At 38.1% G+C, this 13,799-nt stretch overlaps 2 protein-coding genes across 10 annotated transcripts in view; one reads left to right on the plus strand and one right to left on the minus strand.

Annotated features, from left to right (window-relative positions):
- The window catches only part of GARRE1 (granule associated Rac and RHOG effector 1), a 54,224-nt gene extending 41,253 nt beyond the window's left edge, over positions 1-12,971 (plus strand). For all 9 annotated transcript variants that reach the window (XM_035543390.2, XM_050713187.1, XM_050713188.1 and 6 more), the window contains 7 exons: positions 1,344-1,441; positions 2,924-3,049; positions 3,633-4,621; positions 7,201-7,366; positions 8,140-8,274; positions 8,754-8,832; positions 9,392-12,971. In XM_035543390.2, the coding sequence (XP_035399283.1) occupies positions 1,344-1,441; positions 2,924-3,049; positions 3,633-4,621; positions 7,201-7,366; positions 8,140-8,274; positions 8,754-8,832; positions 9,392-9,715 (1,917 nt within the window). In that variant the 3' untranslated portion in view covers positions 9,716-12,971. The remainder of the gene's footprint in view (positions 1-1,343; positions 1,442-2,923; positions 3,050-3,632; positions 4,622-7,200; positions 7,367-8,139; positions 8,275-8,753; positions 8,833-9,391) is intronic.
- On the minus strand, positions 12,424-13,728 carry SS18L2 (SS18 like 2). The gene is made up of 3 exons (XM_035543394.1): positions 13,610-13,728; positions 13,438-13,514; positions 12,424-13,250 (listed from the first exon to the last, which is right to left on the minus strand). The coding sequence occupies exons 1-3, from the start codon at positions 13,676-13,678 to the stop codon at positions 13,163-13,165; spliced, it is 234 nt and encodes a 77-aa protein (XP_035399287.1). The 5' UTR covers positions 13,679-13,728; the 3' UTR covers positions 12,424-13,162.
- Positions 13,729-13,799: the final 71 nt, after the last annotated feature.

The following is a 13,799-nucleotide window of genomic DNA, read 5'->3' on the forward strand; positions in this document are numbered from 1 at the left end:
AATTAAATAAAATTAACATGGTATAAACATGAAGGAAAAAAGTAATGTGGTTGCACTGTTATTAATTGAGAGGTATTTTCATGAATGGATAATAGCATGGTGCCTCGTATAACTGTGCTTAGACACGTTTTTACAAGTTGGATTAAACTTGAGCAAGCGTTTAGAGACAACTGGAGGAAAACTAAGTCCCTATGCTAAAATACTGAAATGATGGGAAAAAATTGTTTAATTATCATTGGATTATTTTGTTAATGCAGGAGAGACAGAAAATCTCAGCACTATTTATATTTCACATTTCATAACTAGTAAAAGACAATGAGATAGAAGTAGAACCAGTGTAGGATGATTGCAAAAAAGCCAGTAATGCCCCTTGAGGCTTTTTTTACAGAAGGACTTTTTGCCATTTCAAGGATAAATGGTACAGCTAATCTGCTAGTCACTGGAGCAAGAACTGCTGAGTGCTGCCAAAAAGCTGCTGGTTCAGCATGACCAAAATAGGAAATTATGGAAATGATCAAAAAGGCCAGCCCATGCAGACTGGACAACAACAGAAAGCAGAAACCAAATATGGAACTTACTATCACTGGTACTGAAGTTTAAATGAAGCTGAAGTGAATCCATTCCTTCTCAGTTTCCATAAAAAGAGTTTCGTGACAGCAGATTAATTTGCAAGACTTTTATCTTTCATATAAATTCATGATGTCTTACAGAAAGCTGAGAATTCAACAAATTGAACAGTCACTTCTCTTCACTACTATTAATTCCCTGTTATAAATAGTTCCATTAAGTAGAGAAATATTGGTATAAAACTTTGTAACCATGAGTGGGGGGGGGTTGTATGTGTATTAAAAATTACAAGCTATGAGAAGAGATTCAGACTAAATACTATTTGTCTGTATCATATTGTGCACTGCAGTTAGGTTATTTACAATATTTTAATAGGTGTTTGAGCACTATTAAGGTAGCAGTTGTGCCAGACTTCTCAAATATAAGGGCTGTTACACAAAGCCATTGATAACTACCAGCTGCTACATAAAGCAGTTGGTAAGTAGTTGGTAAGTACATGTTTGATACGTAACTATAGTATGTAATTGAGAAGAATTAAGTCACTGAAATATATGCTACCGTATCAAACTGATCATTTGGTATGCTTTCCTTCCCCCCACCCCCAAGATATTAAAATAGAAATCAACATATAATGATTTTGTGACTTGATTTGTTTTTATATGGTTCTTTTCGCACCTGTAACATGGCACGGAGGTGAGACGATTGCATCTGTACTGCAGGGGTGATAAAGTAGAACAAATTCTGAAAATCGTTTCCCTTTTCTTTTTATTTGCTAGGTGGTTGTGGACACAGCACAGATTGAAAATAAAGAAGCCTATGCTCCTCAGATAAGTTTAGAAGGATCGAGAATTGTGGTGCAAGTTCCATCAACTTGGTAAATAAAAATACTGTATTGCAGATCATACTAGTAGGTATGGCTGTTGAAGTATATAGGAAGAAATACAATGCAGTACAAATAGATCAGGGAATACTATGATCTTCCTTAAATTCCTTTGCCTTGTACTGATTGAATACCACTACTGCTCGAAGATTGACCAACAGCTGTACTTAACAGTCTTTGTACTGGTGCTCCCTCTGTTGGAGGCAGTGGAAGGGAGGCAAGGCTGGTGCACTGCAACATTCCTCTAAAGAGAAGAATGTAAAAGCTGGATGATGAAAGAGAAAGTTAAATATAAATCCAGAAATATTCCTGTTATGCTCCTCCCTGGCAGGTCTCCACAGCTGTTACCACAGGAAGGTCAGGCATCAGATGAGATTAAGACAATAGCTTTGGCCCTCTTAACTGAGCTGTTAAGTGCTGTTGTGAACCGCAGAACTCTGTGTTTCGAGATAACTCTATCCCTAGTGGCTTAATTAACTGCCTAGGAAAGCGTATTAGAACTAATCCTCATTCTCAGGCGAGGACTTCTCTTTTGAAACAATAATTTGGATTTAGAACACTTCCTTTCTTCAGTGTACTCAGTGTTACGAATCTTGGTGCAACACAAGTCATTCGTGTGAATCCTTAGTGAGATAGCCTGTCACTAATGGTACCACTGGTATGTCCAGAAGTACAAGTCAGCCCATAGTCTGTTTATCCAAATTCATCTTTAATTCCTCTGCTGAGTAGAAACTGGCACTTCTGTTCTCTTTATATAAAGTGCTCTATTGTGAAAGAGCTAAAAAACTGCAGAGTGCTCTGAGCCAGGGTTTGTGTGCTCTGGAAGAGCTCCGCCTACTGACACACAGCAAGAGCGCCTGTTTACTCTTCTCTGCTGGAGGGCTCATTAAATACTTGACAAACGTGCCAATATGTAGATTTAAGTTATTCTGATTTCACCTCAGTTCTGTGCTATTAATGAAAAAGTTTCAGTACTTCTGCATCTTCACAGCTCAGTAGCGTATTCTACAGACTACTTGGATATGCTGAATCATTTTTCACTCTGTGTCAGGCTGGGTGTTTCTTAGCATTGAACTCCTAGATTGCACTCAAGATGTAAATGTCATGCACTGGCATTTTTGTCAGGTTTGTTGAGTGCTTTTGCTACTTTATTAAAAATGGGCTTTTGTGTATTTGTTATTTCTTACCTCTGTGCTTGAATTATGCCTGCTCAGCTAAAGAGATAATCTTGATTTTTAAAACGAGCTTAAAATTGGATTAGCTGTATGTTCAACAATTAAAAAGAGAAACTGGGACTGCAGGTGCCATCCTTAGGAACCCTTGGGTGTTCATGCATCATACTACCTTACTAGTTGTACCTTTTATAGGAGCAGCAGTAGTGTATAAATTAGCCTTTTATTATCTGACTAGTATGGTAAAATTGTTTATGTGAAATTCAAAGCTTTGATTTTTAAAAGTTAATCTTGATGATTACAGGTGTTTAAAGGAAGATCCAGCAACAATGTCTTTGCTACAGAGGAGTCTGGATCCAGAGAAGACTTTGGGTCTAGTAGACGTGCTCTACACTGCTGTGTTTGACATACACAGGTGGAAGGAGGGAAGGTACATCTCCTCTTGAGCCTCATACTTTACTTTTCACAGTTTAAACAAAGCCATCATCGTTGAAAAAGCTGTACTGTAGAATTCGGATAGCACTAGTTCATCAGAAAGGGTAATCAGTAGTCAAACTTCCATGCAAGGAACTGGGACTCTATAGAAGTACCTTGTACCTATTTAGCATACAGAGAATTTTTTTTAAACAGCAGCTTATCCATGTGTACAAAAGTATTTGTTTCTCTTGTGTTAAAAAATATATATATATATATATATATATATATATATATATATATATTTTAAATAAATACCTCCATTTAGGTTTTGAAGCACAATTAACATTCCTTAAGGAAAGGAGAGTAATAAATGCTATTGCAAATGTTAGTAATAGTTCAAATTGTTACCATAGGAAGAAGCTGATGAATTTAGCAATCTGAGAGAGACCTTTGCTTTTATTTCTTCCACTTTCTATTACCCAAACGCACGTTTTTCTCCAAAATACTAACTCAGTTAAATTTCTTTTGACATCCAATGGGATGTTAGGATAAATGAAGTTTATTAGGTGGTTTGATAAATGTTTTTGTTGATGCAGGGAGCAAGCTTTGCCTTGTATTCAGATCCAGTTACAGCGTGAAATCTCAGATTTCGGGAATCAAGTTGACATGCCATCTGGAAATGGAAGCAAATCTTCAGGTGGTCTACAGAAGACGTTCTCAAAACTGACTTCACGGTTTACAAAAAAAACTTCCTGCACCAGTACAAGTAACAGTGGAAGTTATTCAATTCCCAATACACCTTCTAAAAATATCTTCATAAGTTCCAACTCAGAGGAGAAGACTAAAATGCCCACTAACATAGATGCACGGTTACAAAGCATTTTGAACATTGGTAACTTTCCTAGGACCACAGATTCATTGCAGTCAATTCAGAGCACAAATAATCAAATAGTGAATGGGTTTCTAGTTGAAAGACGGGACAACTTCTTCAAACCAGATGAAGGAAAGGATGACAAAGGTATGAATTTACCAACTGACCAAGAAATGCAGGATGTTATAGATTTTTTGTCTGGTTTTAACATGGGCAAATCCCAGCAAGCTTCTCCGATGGTGAAAAGAAGGAACTCTGTTGCATCCTCTACAGGAACAGAACAAAAATCAGGAACAGTACAACAGCAGCCGCAGTCTCTCTCTCACACACCACTGCATCCTTCTCAGCAAGGCTTGTCACAGCAACAGCAGTCACAAAAGCAGCAGCAGCAAATGCAGTATTACCAACATTTGCTTCAACCTATCGGACCACAGCAACGTGCACCTACCAAATGGCTGACTAATTCTTCACAGCAGCCAGCCCAAGCTGTTGGAGCTGGATTGTCTCATATGAACCAATGGAACAATCCTGGTTTTTCAGATTTAAGCTCTGATTTATACAGTTTGGGTCTTGTGAGCAGCTATATGGACAATATGATGTCAGAGATGTTAGGACAGAAACCACAAGGACCTAGAAACAATACGTGGCCAAATCGTGACCAAACTGATGGAGTGTTTGGGATGCTGGGAGAAATTCTGCCTTTTGACCCTGCAGGTGTGTGTCTTTTCTTTATTACTTTTTATAAGGATCCTTTTACAAAGAAAAGAGTACTGGTAAATATTGCTAGCAATAATTATTTTCTGGTGCTATTTACCAGATGCTAAGGTGCTTAAAAGTACAAGTTCTGACCTTTCCTATATGGATCACATCAAAGTGTTGAAACAGTTACTTACAGATAATGTTCTTCCTATTGTTATTTTTGAAGTCATTTAAAAGCATTGTTAACTTCCGAATGTATGTATTTTGCCCCCTCCTCCCCAAATTATTTTTCCTGCTCTTTACCAGTCTTGAACTCTGGAGATACACTTGGATTGCATCTTTTCCATACCCCTGCATTTCAACTTCATTACTATGCAGTTTCATAGAAATCATATTGGTTTCTGCTCTCCAGCTGTTACTGCAGTGAAAAGCTCTGATGTTGAAGGATTAGAGACTAAAGAGCAAGTACCATGTGGTTTGCCATATGTATTTGAACCACCAATAAATTGTAAATTTATGGGGATTATTGTCAAAGAGGAAGTGAGATAACATTTTATATCCATAAGCAAGTAGCCTGAAGGCTATGAAATTGATTGTAGAGTCTGCATCGAAGAGGATATTAATGAATTGTTCTCATACTACTAAGATCAACAGGCCAATCTATTCTCTCATAAATATAATTTCTGTTGGCGTGGAACATAGCTACAGGAACTTCGTAGTAGGCATTTATTAAAAGTGCCTGGAGGGAGGCAGCACTAGAATTAACAGAAAAACCTTTCATCAAACCACAAATCCTTTTCCTGATGTCATCTGTGTCTGTGTGATTAAAAAAAAAATTCTAATCGAATAGATTAGAAAGATAACTTCTCTTCATATAACATGCCAGGTTAAGCTGTGATGTAGGAGTTTTCAATCTAAGCTCTAGCTAGAAAGCTTGAAAAAACACACAAAAAAAACCCTTTCACTTTCAAACTTTCTTAGGACTTTTGTCTTGTGAAACAAATAGATATACTTGATAAATATTTTTAGAGTATGAAAAAGATGACTTCAGATGAAAATCTGCTAATGAAGAATTGAGAAAATTGATGGTTTTTCATGGTCAAAGACTTAAGTACCTACTAAAAATGTATTGTGCCATACTTTTATAATCTTTAAGAACTTAATGCTTTATTAGTAGAAGGAAAGTTGATACATCTGTGTTTTTTAAATTATTTTCACAGGTGAACCTATCTCATAAAAAGCTGTTTATCTGATATGTTTTTACAGAGGTAAAAATCAACACAAGTTGCTATTTTTGAATATGAGTAATTTAACACCTAATGCTATCCGCAGAAAAAAAAATCTGCATGCCCTTCAGAACTAATCCTTAGATCTGAGGATGTCTAGGTTCAAATCTCAGCTTAAATTGACATAAGTATTTTTCAAAGAAAACAAGTATTACTGGGAACGTTTTGTTTCTGTACAGATGTCAGGTAGCTCTGTCCCATGCTTAGATGTTAAAGGATGTGTAGAAACAAAGTTATCTTTGTTATAATTTGTATGCAACAAAACATTGCAGAGCTCTTTTCTAAATGTGCTAAGTGAAAATGAAGAAGCTTTCCTTCAAATGCTGAACTGAACGTAGGGAAGCAATCGCATGAAAGATATCTTGATTTCTGTTTTCCAAGCTGTGCACACTTGGACGTTCTTTGCTCTTTAAAACTGAGACAAGCAAGCCAGCAGCTGTGTGCTTCGTGTTGTGACTATTACGCATGTAGTCGAGAAATTTTCCATAAATTCAGTCCAACTGTAAAGCCTTGGAAATTCAATTACACTGTCTCCTAAGAGTATTTGTTTAATAAATACATTATTTGTTTTGATTTATTGGACATTTAAAACACTTTTGGATTAAGGCTTTTGCTTCGTCTGCCCAAGGTGGTGTATACTGCTTATTAGATATTTGGGAAATGTAAAGAATTTTAAGACTTGAAGATTTTTTTATTATTATTTTAAGGATTACTGCTTTTTTTGGTAAATACCAACCTTATTCTGAAATACCTTGTAGTCCAGGATGAGGATGTTTTCAAAATGGTTGTGTAGTCTTTGTAGGAAGTAGCTTCTGGTCTGTATGTTCTAATCAGATCAATCTGACCTTCTGATTTCTTGAGAAGCAAGCAGAATCACAGCATAGCTGGAAATCATGTTGCGATCCCAAATCAACTGTACTAATTCAAATGTTTTTTCTCTGAGATTGGATAAACGTACAGTTTTTAATTCTGTCAGTGTCTGCTGATTGGATATTGGACTGTTCAGCGTATGGACATGATCTTAGTCGCAAATACTCCTCCCTGGAGAGAAGGCAAGGGGCAGGTGTATTTCCACCCAAGAATTATCATCTACCATGTATGATGGTACTTCTCTACTTTTATTAAAACATGTCCTGTTAGTGTTCCTCACTGCTCCATTAAGAGGCATCGATTGTCTAGCACTTACTATCAGTGAGGGAGCTTATTTTCTGTTGGGGGATGGTCAAGTCTAGAGGATTAAATGAAGGGGGTAAGTGCAGTAGAAATAGCTGAATGTCAGCAACTGACTTCTTGATTTGTTTTATTCAGTTGGGTCTGATCCAGAATTTGCCCGCTATGTTGCTGGGGTCAACCAGGCTATGCAACAAAAAAGGCAAGCACAGCATGTTCGTCGTCCAAGCAACACACGTAGCAACTGGCCTCTTCCTGATGATCCTCACAAAACCTGGCCCTTTCCTGAGTATTTCACAGAAAGGTAAGAGATTAGACAGGCTGCTTTTTTTTTCTTCTACATCTTTAAAAACTGCACCTCATTATGGCAAGAGTGAGAAATTGGAGCCCTTCCCCTGTTGATACTGAAGCTCTGACATTTGTTTGTGTTCTACTCTGAAGAATGGGTACTGAGTTTGACTCAAACAGAGGAAATAAGGGCTTTATAACAGATTCATTCAAAACGTTCATATTTCAGTATTTTGAAAACCTTTAAGTTGTAGTTTTGATGCAATAAAAGTTGCAGCACCTGACTGAATTCAGCTTTCCAGATTTTATCCATTACATTACAGCAGGTATGTTAGTAGTACTTAATCTCTGCCAAGTCATAACAATTTATTACAAAGCACGTGTTTCAAGAACCTCTGTCCATTTGTCCATATCATTATAGCTGTGAGCCTAAGGCTAGCTTAAAACCAGTAGAGCAAGTATGTATTCTAGCTCAGTTTTGCAGTGGAAGAGCTGAGAGCTTAGTGATTGCAAAACTAGTAATCATTTGTTTTCCTTTCCTGACCAGGAGAGACTGTGACAACTTCATATGATTTTAGTAGAATATATAAAGTGACTGTAACAGATAAAGCAGTGATGTGATCATTCAGAAGCAAATACGTGGAAGTATTTATGTTCCGCGTTTTACAAAATATTGAAATTTCTTCGTGCTCTGTCATCTGTCACAGAGATTCAGCATAGCTAACTAGGGTATACAGTCTGGACCAGGCACCATAAGTACAAAGACTAATACCACTTTTTGTCTTACAGCGATGTGACAAACAGCTGGTCTGGTACTCAAGGAGACTCGGCCAGCTCAAGTGATGAGACCTCTTCCGCCAATGGAGACAGCTTGTTCTCCATGTTCTCAGGGCCAGACCTTGTTGCTGCTGTAAAGCAGAGAAGGTTAGCAAAATGAGCAGAAATACACATCACTTTGTACAATTTGTGTGTTTTGATAATTTGAGTAGCCACACAAAGGATTTAACTCCTGCCAATTAGATCAAGTCATATGAATGTCAGTGTGCGTACTACACTGTTGATCTGGATCAGTGTACAGTATGTCTGCTCTTAATGCTAGGAATTAAGACTGAGTTGTTAGCAGCTAAATCTTTATATAAATAAGCATCTGTGCACATAGTCGTTCATTGGCTGAAACTCCGTATCTGACACTTTCCCTTTCAGTAATGAATTTCTTGCTGCAACAGCTTGTACTTTTACCTGTACTGAGGGAAAACATGCAAAATGATGAAATATCAGTACACATTCTGGGCTGTCAACTATGACAGACTGAAACTACAGAATGGTGTATGGTAGTAGCAGATTAATGCGGGTGAGTCATTAAGGGAAAAAAAAAGTAAATGTCACTCTTTTTTTTGGGGCAGAAAACACAGTAGTGGCGAGCAGGAACCTAGTACGCTACCATCACCACCTCTTCTTTCTGCAGCAGATGACCGTAATCAGGTAAGCAGAAAATGGCTTTGCTTAGTCATTTTTCCTGCATGTGTGTTTTGGGGTGATTTTCACTAGGAAAACAACTAGAATAGCATCTATACTTCCAGACTGCTCACCTCAGCTAAAACCCAATTCATTCCCACTCAAGTAGTACTAGATTTTTTTCTATCAGTCGCCAAATTTAAATATCAAAATTGAAAGTGATTTAATGTTTCCCTTGTAGCAAAAATTATCATGATAGAGAAAACAAGGTTTCACATTAAGTGAAGAGGTAGCACAGGCAACTTAAATTGTCTGTGCAGAGAAAACTGAAGTATCACCAGTATCGCTTGTCTTACTAGAAATTTTGATTTATGGCACTACTACTATAGGTAAAGCCTAGTGCTTGAAGTAATTAAAGGTTTTTCAAGAGGCAAGTAAATGAGTGAGTAGTTACATACATGCATCAGTTCTATTTTTAAAGATTAATCTTCTGAAATGTTGTAGAGAGGGAATAAGATACGTTAAGTATTGTCTCAAAATCATTTTGGTCAAACAAAAACAACAAAACTAATTCTGTTTTTTTCAGGATAATAAAACCAAAACCTGGCCTCCAAAGGCACCCTGGCAGCATGCGTCCTCTGTCACGAATACACTACCCAGTCAGAGTGCGTCTTTGTATCCCATGAGCAGCCCAGTCAGCCAGTGGAGCGACACGATGCAGATCCTCCAGTCACCTGTGTGGGCAGCAGCCAACGACTGCGCCCCAGCTACAGGAATTTCCTCTAGCTTTGCCTATGCGCAGCAACAGCAATCGCAGCAACAGGCTTCCCAGCACAAACAGATGAATAAGGGCTTTAAATCTTTTCCAGTAAAGCACGAACGCAGACCATCTTACCTGCATCAGTACTAATTGCTTTTCATATTGGAAAATGCAGCACAGGGCCAAACAGTCATAAACTACATATCCTTTGTTTCACAACTGTGTATTGGCTAGATCCTGTTTATCTCATTAAATATGGAATTGAGGGGGCTTGGGGGCTGGGGATTGGGGGAGGATCTACAAACTCTTGAATCTTATTTGCAGTGCTGAGCAATATGGCCAATATGTTTGTTTGATGTACATGGAACAGCCCAGAACTGTGATTTAGAAATGCTTTTAAAAATGTGTATATTGCCTTTACTTTCAAAAGCTTTTTTTAAAAAACTGCTGATGGACTACCATACAAGAAACACTGTATTTTATAGCTATTTTTCATATAGATTTATAGTTAAACATCTTACTGAAACACATTGAATATATTGAAGCAAATATATAGTGGTCACTTTGCTCAACACTGTGTTTAAATTTATAATGGACAAGCTGTAAAGCCTTTGTATTCTCCATAAATGGCCTTTGGGCAACTTTTTTTTAAATGAAGTATAACAGCAGCTTTTCACGTGCCACACAAGTGAGTTCATTATGAAACTGTTGCAGAAACAGTTGCGAAATTGAGTTTTGTGGTAGTTTCCTTACTCTAAGTATAGATCAACCGAACCACTCAAATTTGTGTCACAAATATAATCTGAGCTGCTTAAAGTAGATGGCATCTGTGTGGATAATGTGACACTGGTTTTCAAATAAATAGATAACTTGTTACTGTTTCATTTGGCCAAAGGCTTTATCCACACAGTGCTCCTTACATGTGTGAAACTATAGCCTAAAAGACTACTTGCATATATTTAAAGTCTTATTTCAGATGCTACAATTAATTAAAAAATAATAATTAAAAATAAAAAATTGTGAGCTGGCTCAGAAGATACTAGAACTGAAATGTGGGGTAGCAGCTTAAAAAAAAACATTATTTTTTTTTAAAACGATAAAGTAATTATTTGCAGTCAATATGTGCCATTAAGTGAACCTGTGGAATTGGGAATAATCTTCCAACCAAAGTGGATCTGGGAGTGACTGGTGCTTAAAAAGTGAAGAACAATGGTAAATATATGTATAGCTATCCCACTGTATATTAACTGAGATTACAGAAGATTCTTTATATAGTTAGAGCTTATTTAAATTTTCATATTTCATCTTTGAAAGAGTCTAAAAACCACAATATTTTCTGGTATAAGAGTTTTGACAGTATTAATCTTATTTTTGTATTTTTCTTAAGTCATATCATTCTAATATGTTAACTACTAGTAAAATGGGTTATTAGTTCTAACTACATAATTTTTCAATGAAGAGAAAGCACATTTGTTTTTGTTTTTACAAACTAAGTACATCTATATCTAAAGATACCAAAAAATAAATACATTATATATATAAATAGGTATACACAACACTAAAATTATTAAACATGTGGGTATTTAAGACCCATCCACCTTTTTGTTTGTATGGTGACGGGCTATATTTGCAGGCCCAGATTGTTACCTTTTTGTGCTGTTTGAGGATGCCAATGTTGCCTGTATTTATGATATTGTCACCATGTTTTCTGAAACTTCATACTTACCATGTTTACAAAGATTTGTTTGCTGTACATAGACTTTTTACAGTAATGTGCTTTGCACAATCAGTGTGGCTTGTCTGTAAATTGTTAATGGTCTGTACTACTATAATTTTGAAAACCTTCTGCTGAAAATGTTAGTGGTTATTTAACTTGATGAATGGTTTTGAGTTTACTAAATCTTGTCATTTAGATCTGATATTAAATCCTAAATTTGGTTGTACTTACTGGTTATTCATACTAAGACCAAAATGGAAGTTACTGAAAACACTTAATTTTGAACTTTCCTAACAAGTGCCAAAAATTACTGCTCTAGTTTTTGCAGCTGATTCATACATACAAATGCTGGCAGGTTTCTGGACCTACATAAGTGAATTGAGGAAACAAAGTTTGTCTGCATTTTGATCACGTAGGTGCTACTATGTCCTTTGCTTCCCATTGTTCTGAACACTGGTAACTTTATGAATTGTTGCACTTGGCAAATGAGTCTTGCCATTAAATTTCACTTACACTGCCAAGTGCAAGGGTTTGGTGCTTAGTTAACTTACCCTTATTGCAGTGCTTCTTGTGAATAGCTAATGCTTCTGAACTGGAACTGTACATTTTGTATTTTAAAGCTTCTGTAAAAGTAAACTATTTGCTTTATTAAAGATATACATTTAATAGGTCATACCCGTTTAAAATATGCACCTTACTGAAAATAAGCAGCACCTTAAACTGTAACTTCGGTTTATAAACAAAGATCTTAGCTTCATTAACATGGGATTATTTAACAGTTTGAAAATTGTCAACTGCCTACTTACTCATCATATAAAATTGAACTTTATGCACTGTACAATCTGAAGCATCTTTAAAGCTATTCTTTCACATAGACTGCACTGAAGCGCGTGATTCAGAAAAGGCCTTAGCATTGTCTTTGAACTAGTGCAGAGAAACATTGCTAAAACTTCAAATTGCTTGTTTCTGGCAAGGTAAATATTTTTGGTGGTAGTGAGTGAAAAGTTACCTTTTTTTTAATTGGGGGAAGGGGTATATTTAATTTATGCTAATCGTGCCACTGAAATGCATACTCAGGTGTAAAAGTAAGTTGTGTTCTTGCTGAAGGTAAGTGCTGACAAACACCCAAGACACACATGAATCCATTTTGACTGTGCAAAAATTTACTTGTTCATGGAGTCTGTAATACAGAACATTTCAAGCAAGAATGAGAAGTCCTGATGCAAGTGGAGCTAATGCCCATCTCACTGAAATGGAGGTTACAGTTCTCCCTTCTGCTTAACTGCCTTATGTTATGCAACAGCCCCATCTTTCCTACAAAAGTTCAAGTTCCTATTTCACTAAAACTTTGTTAATCTGTCATATTAATCCAGAGTATACTGCTTTACAAAGAACTTATTTTCGTTTAAGCATAATTTTCATGATAAAAGACAACAAAACAGTCTCTTGCTTACATATGTGGTACCATCCACCATTGTCATCTTGGAGGTAGACAGAAATTACCTAACTAAAAGCTTGCCCTACTGCTACACAGCCTGAGTCATGAAACAGTCTCTTCCTCACTGAGTACGCAAGTCTTTGAAGAGCAGCACTGGTGATGCTGTCCTGACAATCATGCTCCTCTTAGAAATATACTACAATTATGTTTTTCATAGAGAAAAAAAAAAGTGACAATTACCTCCCTGAAGCTCTACTTATACTAATAGAAGAAACAGCTACTCTAGTATTACATAAAGAACCTCCAATCACATTTTTGACATAAAAGTATGACTCTTTACCAGCCTTTCAGGACTACGCCTTCTCAGCTCTCAAGGGGGGATCTACACAAGTGTTTCTACAGAGTCTCAAAACCATCACTGCGTGTGCGCTGGTACACGCCGTCAGTCTACAGCCTTCTGCGTGCTGGGGGGCGTTGCGTCAGCAATGGTCGCTAAATAAATGAGGTTTCTGTGCAGGATGTGCTGGTACCTGTGAGAGAAAGAGACACGTTACGTGGGAAGACCCTGACTGCCTGTTCGCGAGTGAGTCACCCAAGCTTTAATGAGCACTTTTATGATTTGGCCAACACTGAGGGAGGGAAATTACCCCCAACAACCCCCCAACAACGAGACTCAGGAGTGCCCGCCCCTCAGGCCCCCGCCCCGTCCCCACTCACTGCACGCAGTCGGTCGCCCGGCCCTTGCTCTGGTACTCCACGATGCAGCGCACCAGCTGGTCGTTCTCCTCCAGCAGCTAGGGCGCACACACACACATCGCCGTCACCGCCCGCTCGGCACCGGCCCCCCCTCCCCCCCCCCCCCGAGCCCCCCGCGGCCTCCCCCCCTCACCCGCTGCAGCGTCTCCTGGTTCACCTCCGCCTTCCCGCGCAGCCGCTCGGGCACGAACGCCACCGACATGGCGCCGCCACCGCCCCGCGCAGCGCCTGACGGGACGCCGCGGCCCCGCCTTCCCCTTGCCCCCGCCCCACTGCTACCCCGCCCCCCCCCGCTGCCTCCGCCCCAAGTAAAGCCCCGCAGC

The sequence above is a fragment of the Cygnus atratus genome, chromosome 12 (assembly GCF_013377495.2).
Source record: "Cygnus atratus isolate AKBS03 ecotype Queensland, Australia chromosome 12, CAtr_DNAZoo_HiC_assembly, whole genome shotgun sequence".
Lineage (NCBI taxonomy): Eukaryota > Metazoa > Chordata > Aves > Anseriformes > Anatidae > Cygnus > Cygnus atratus.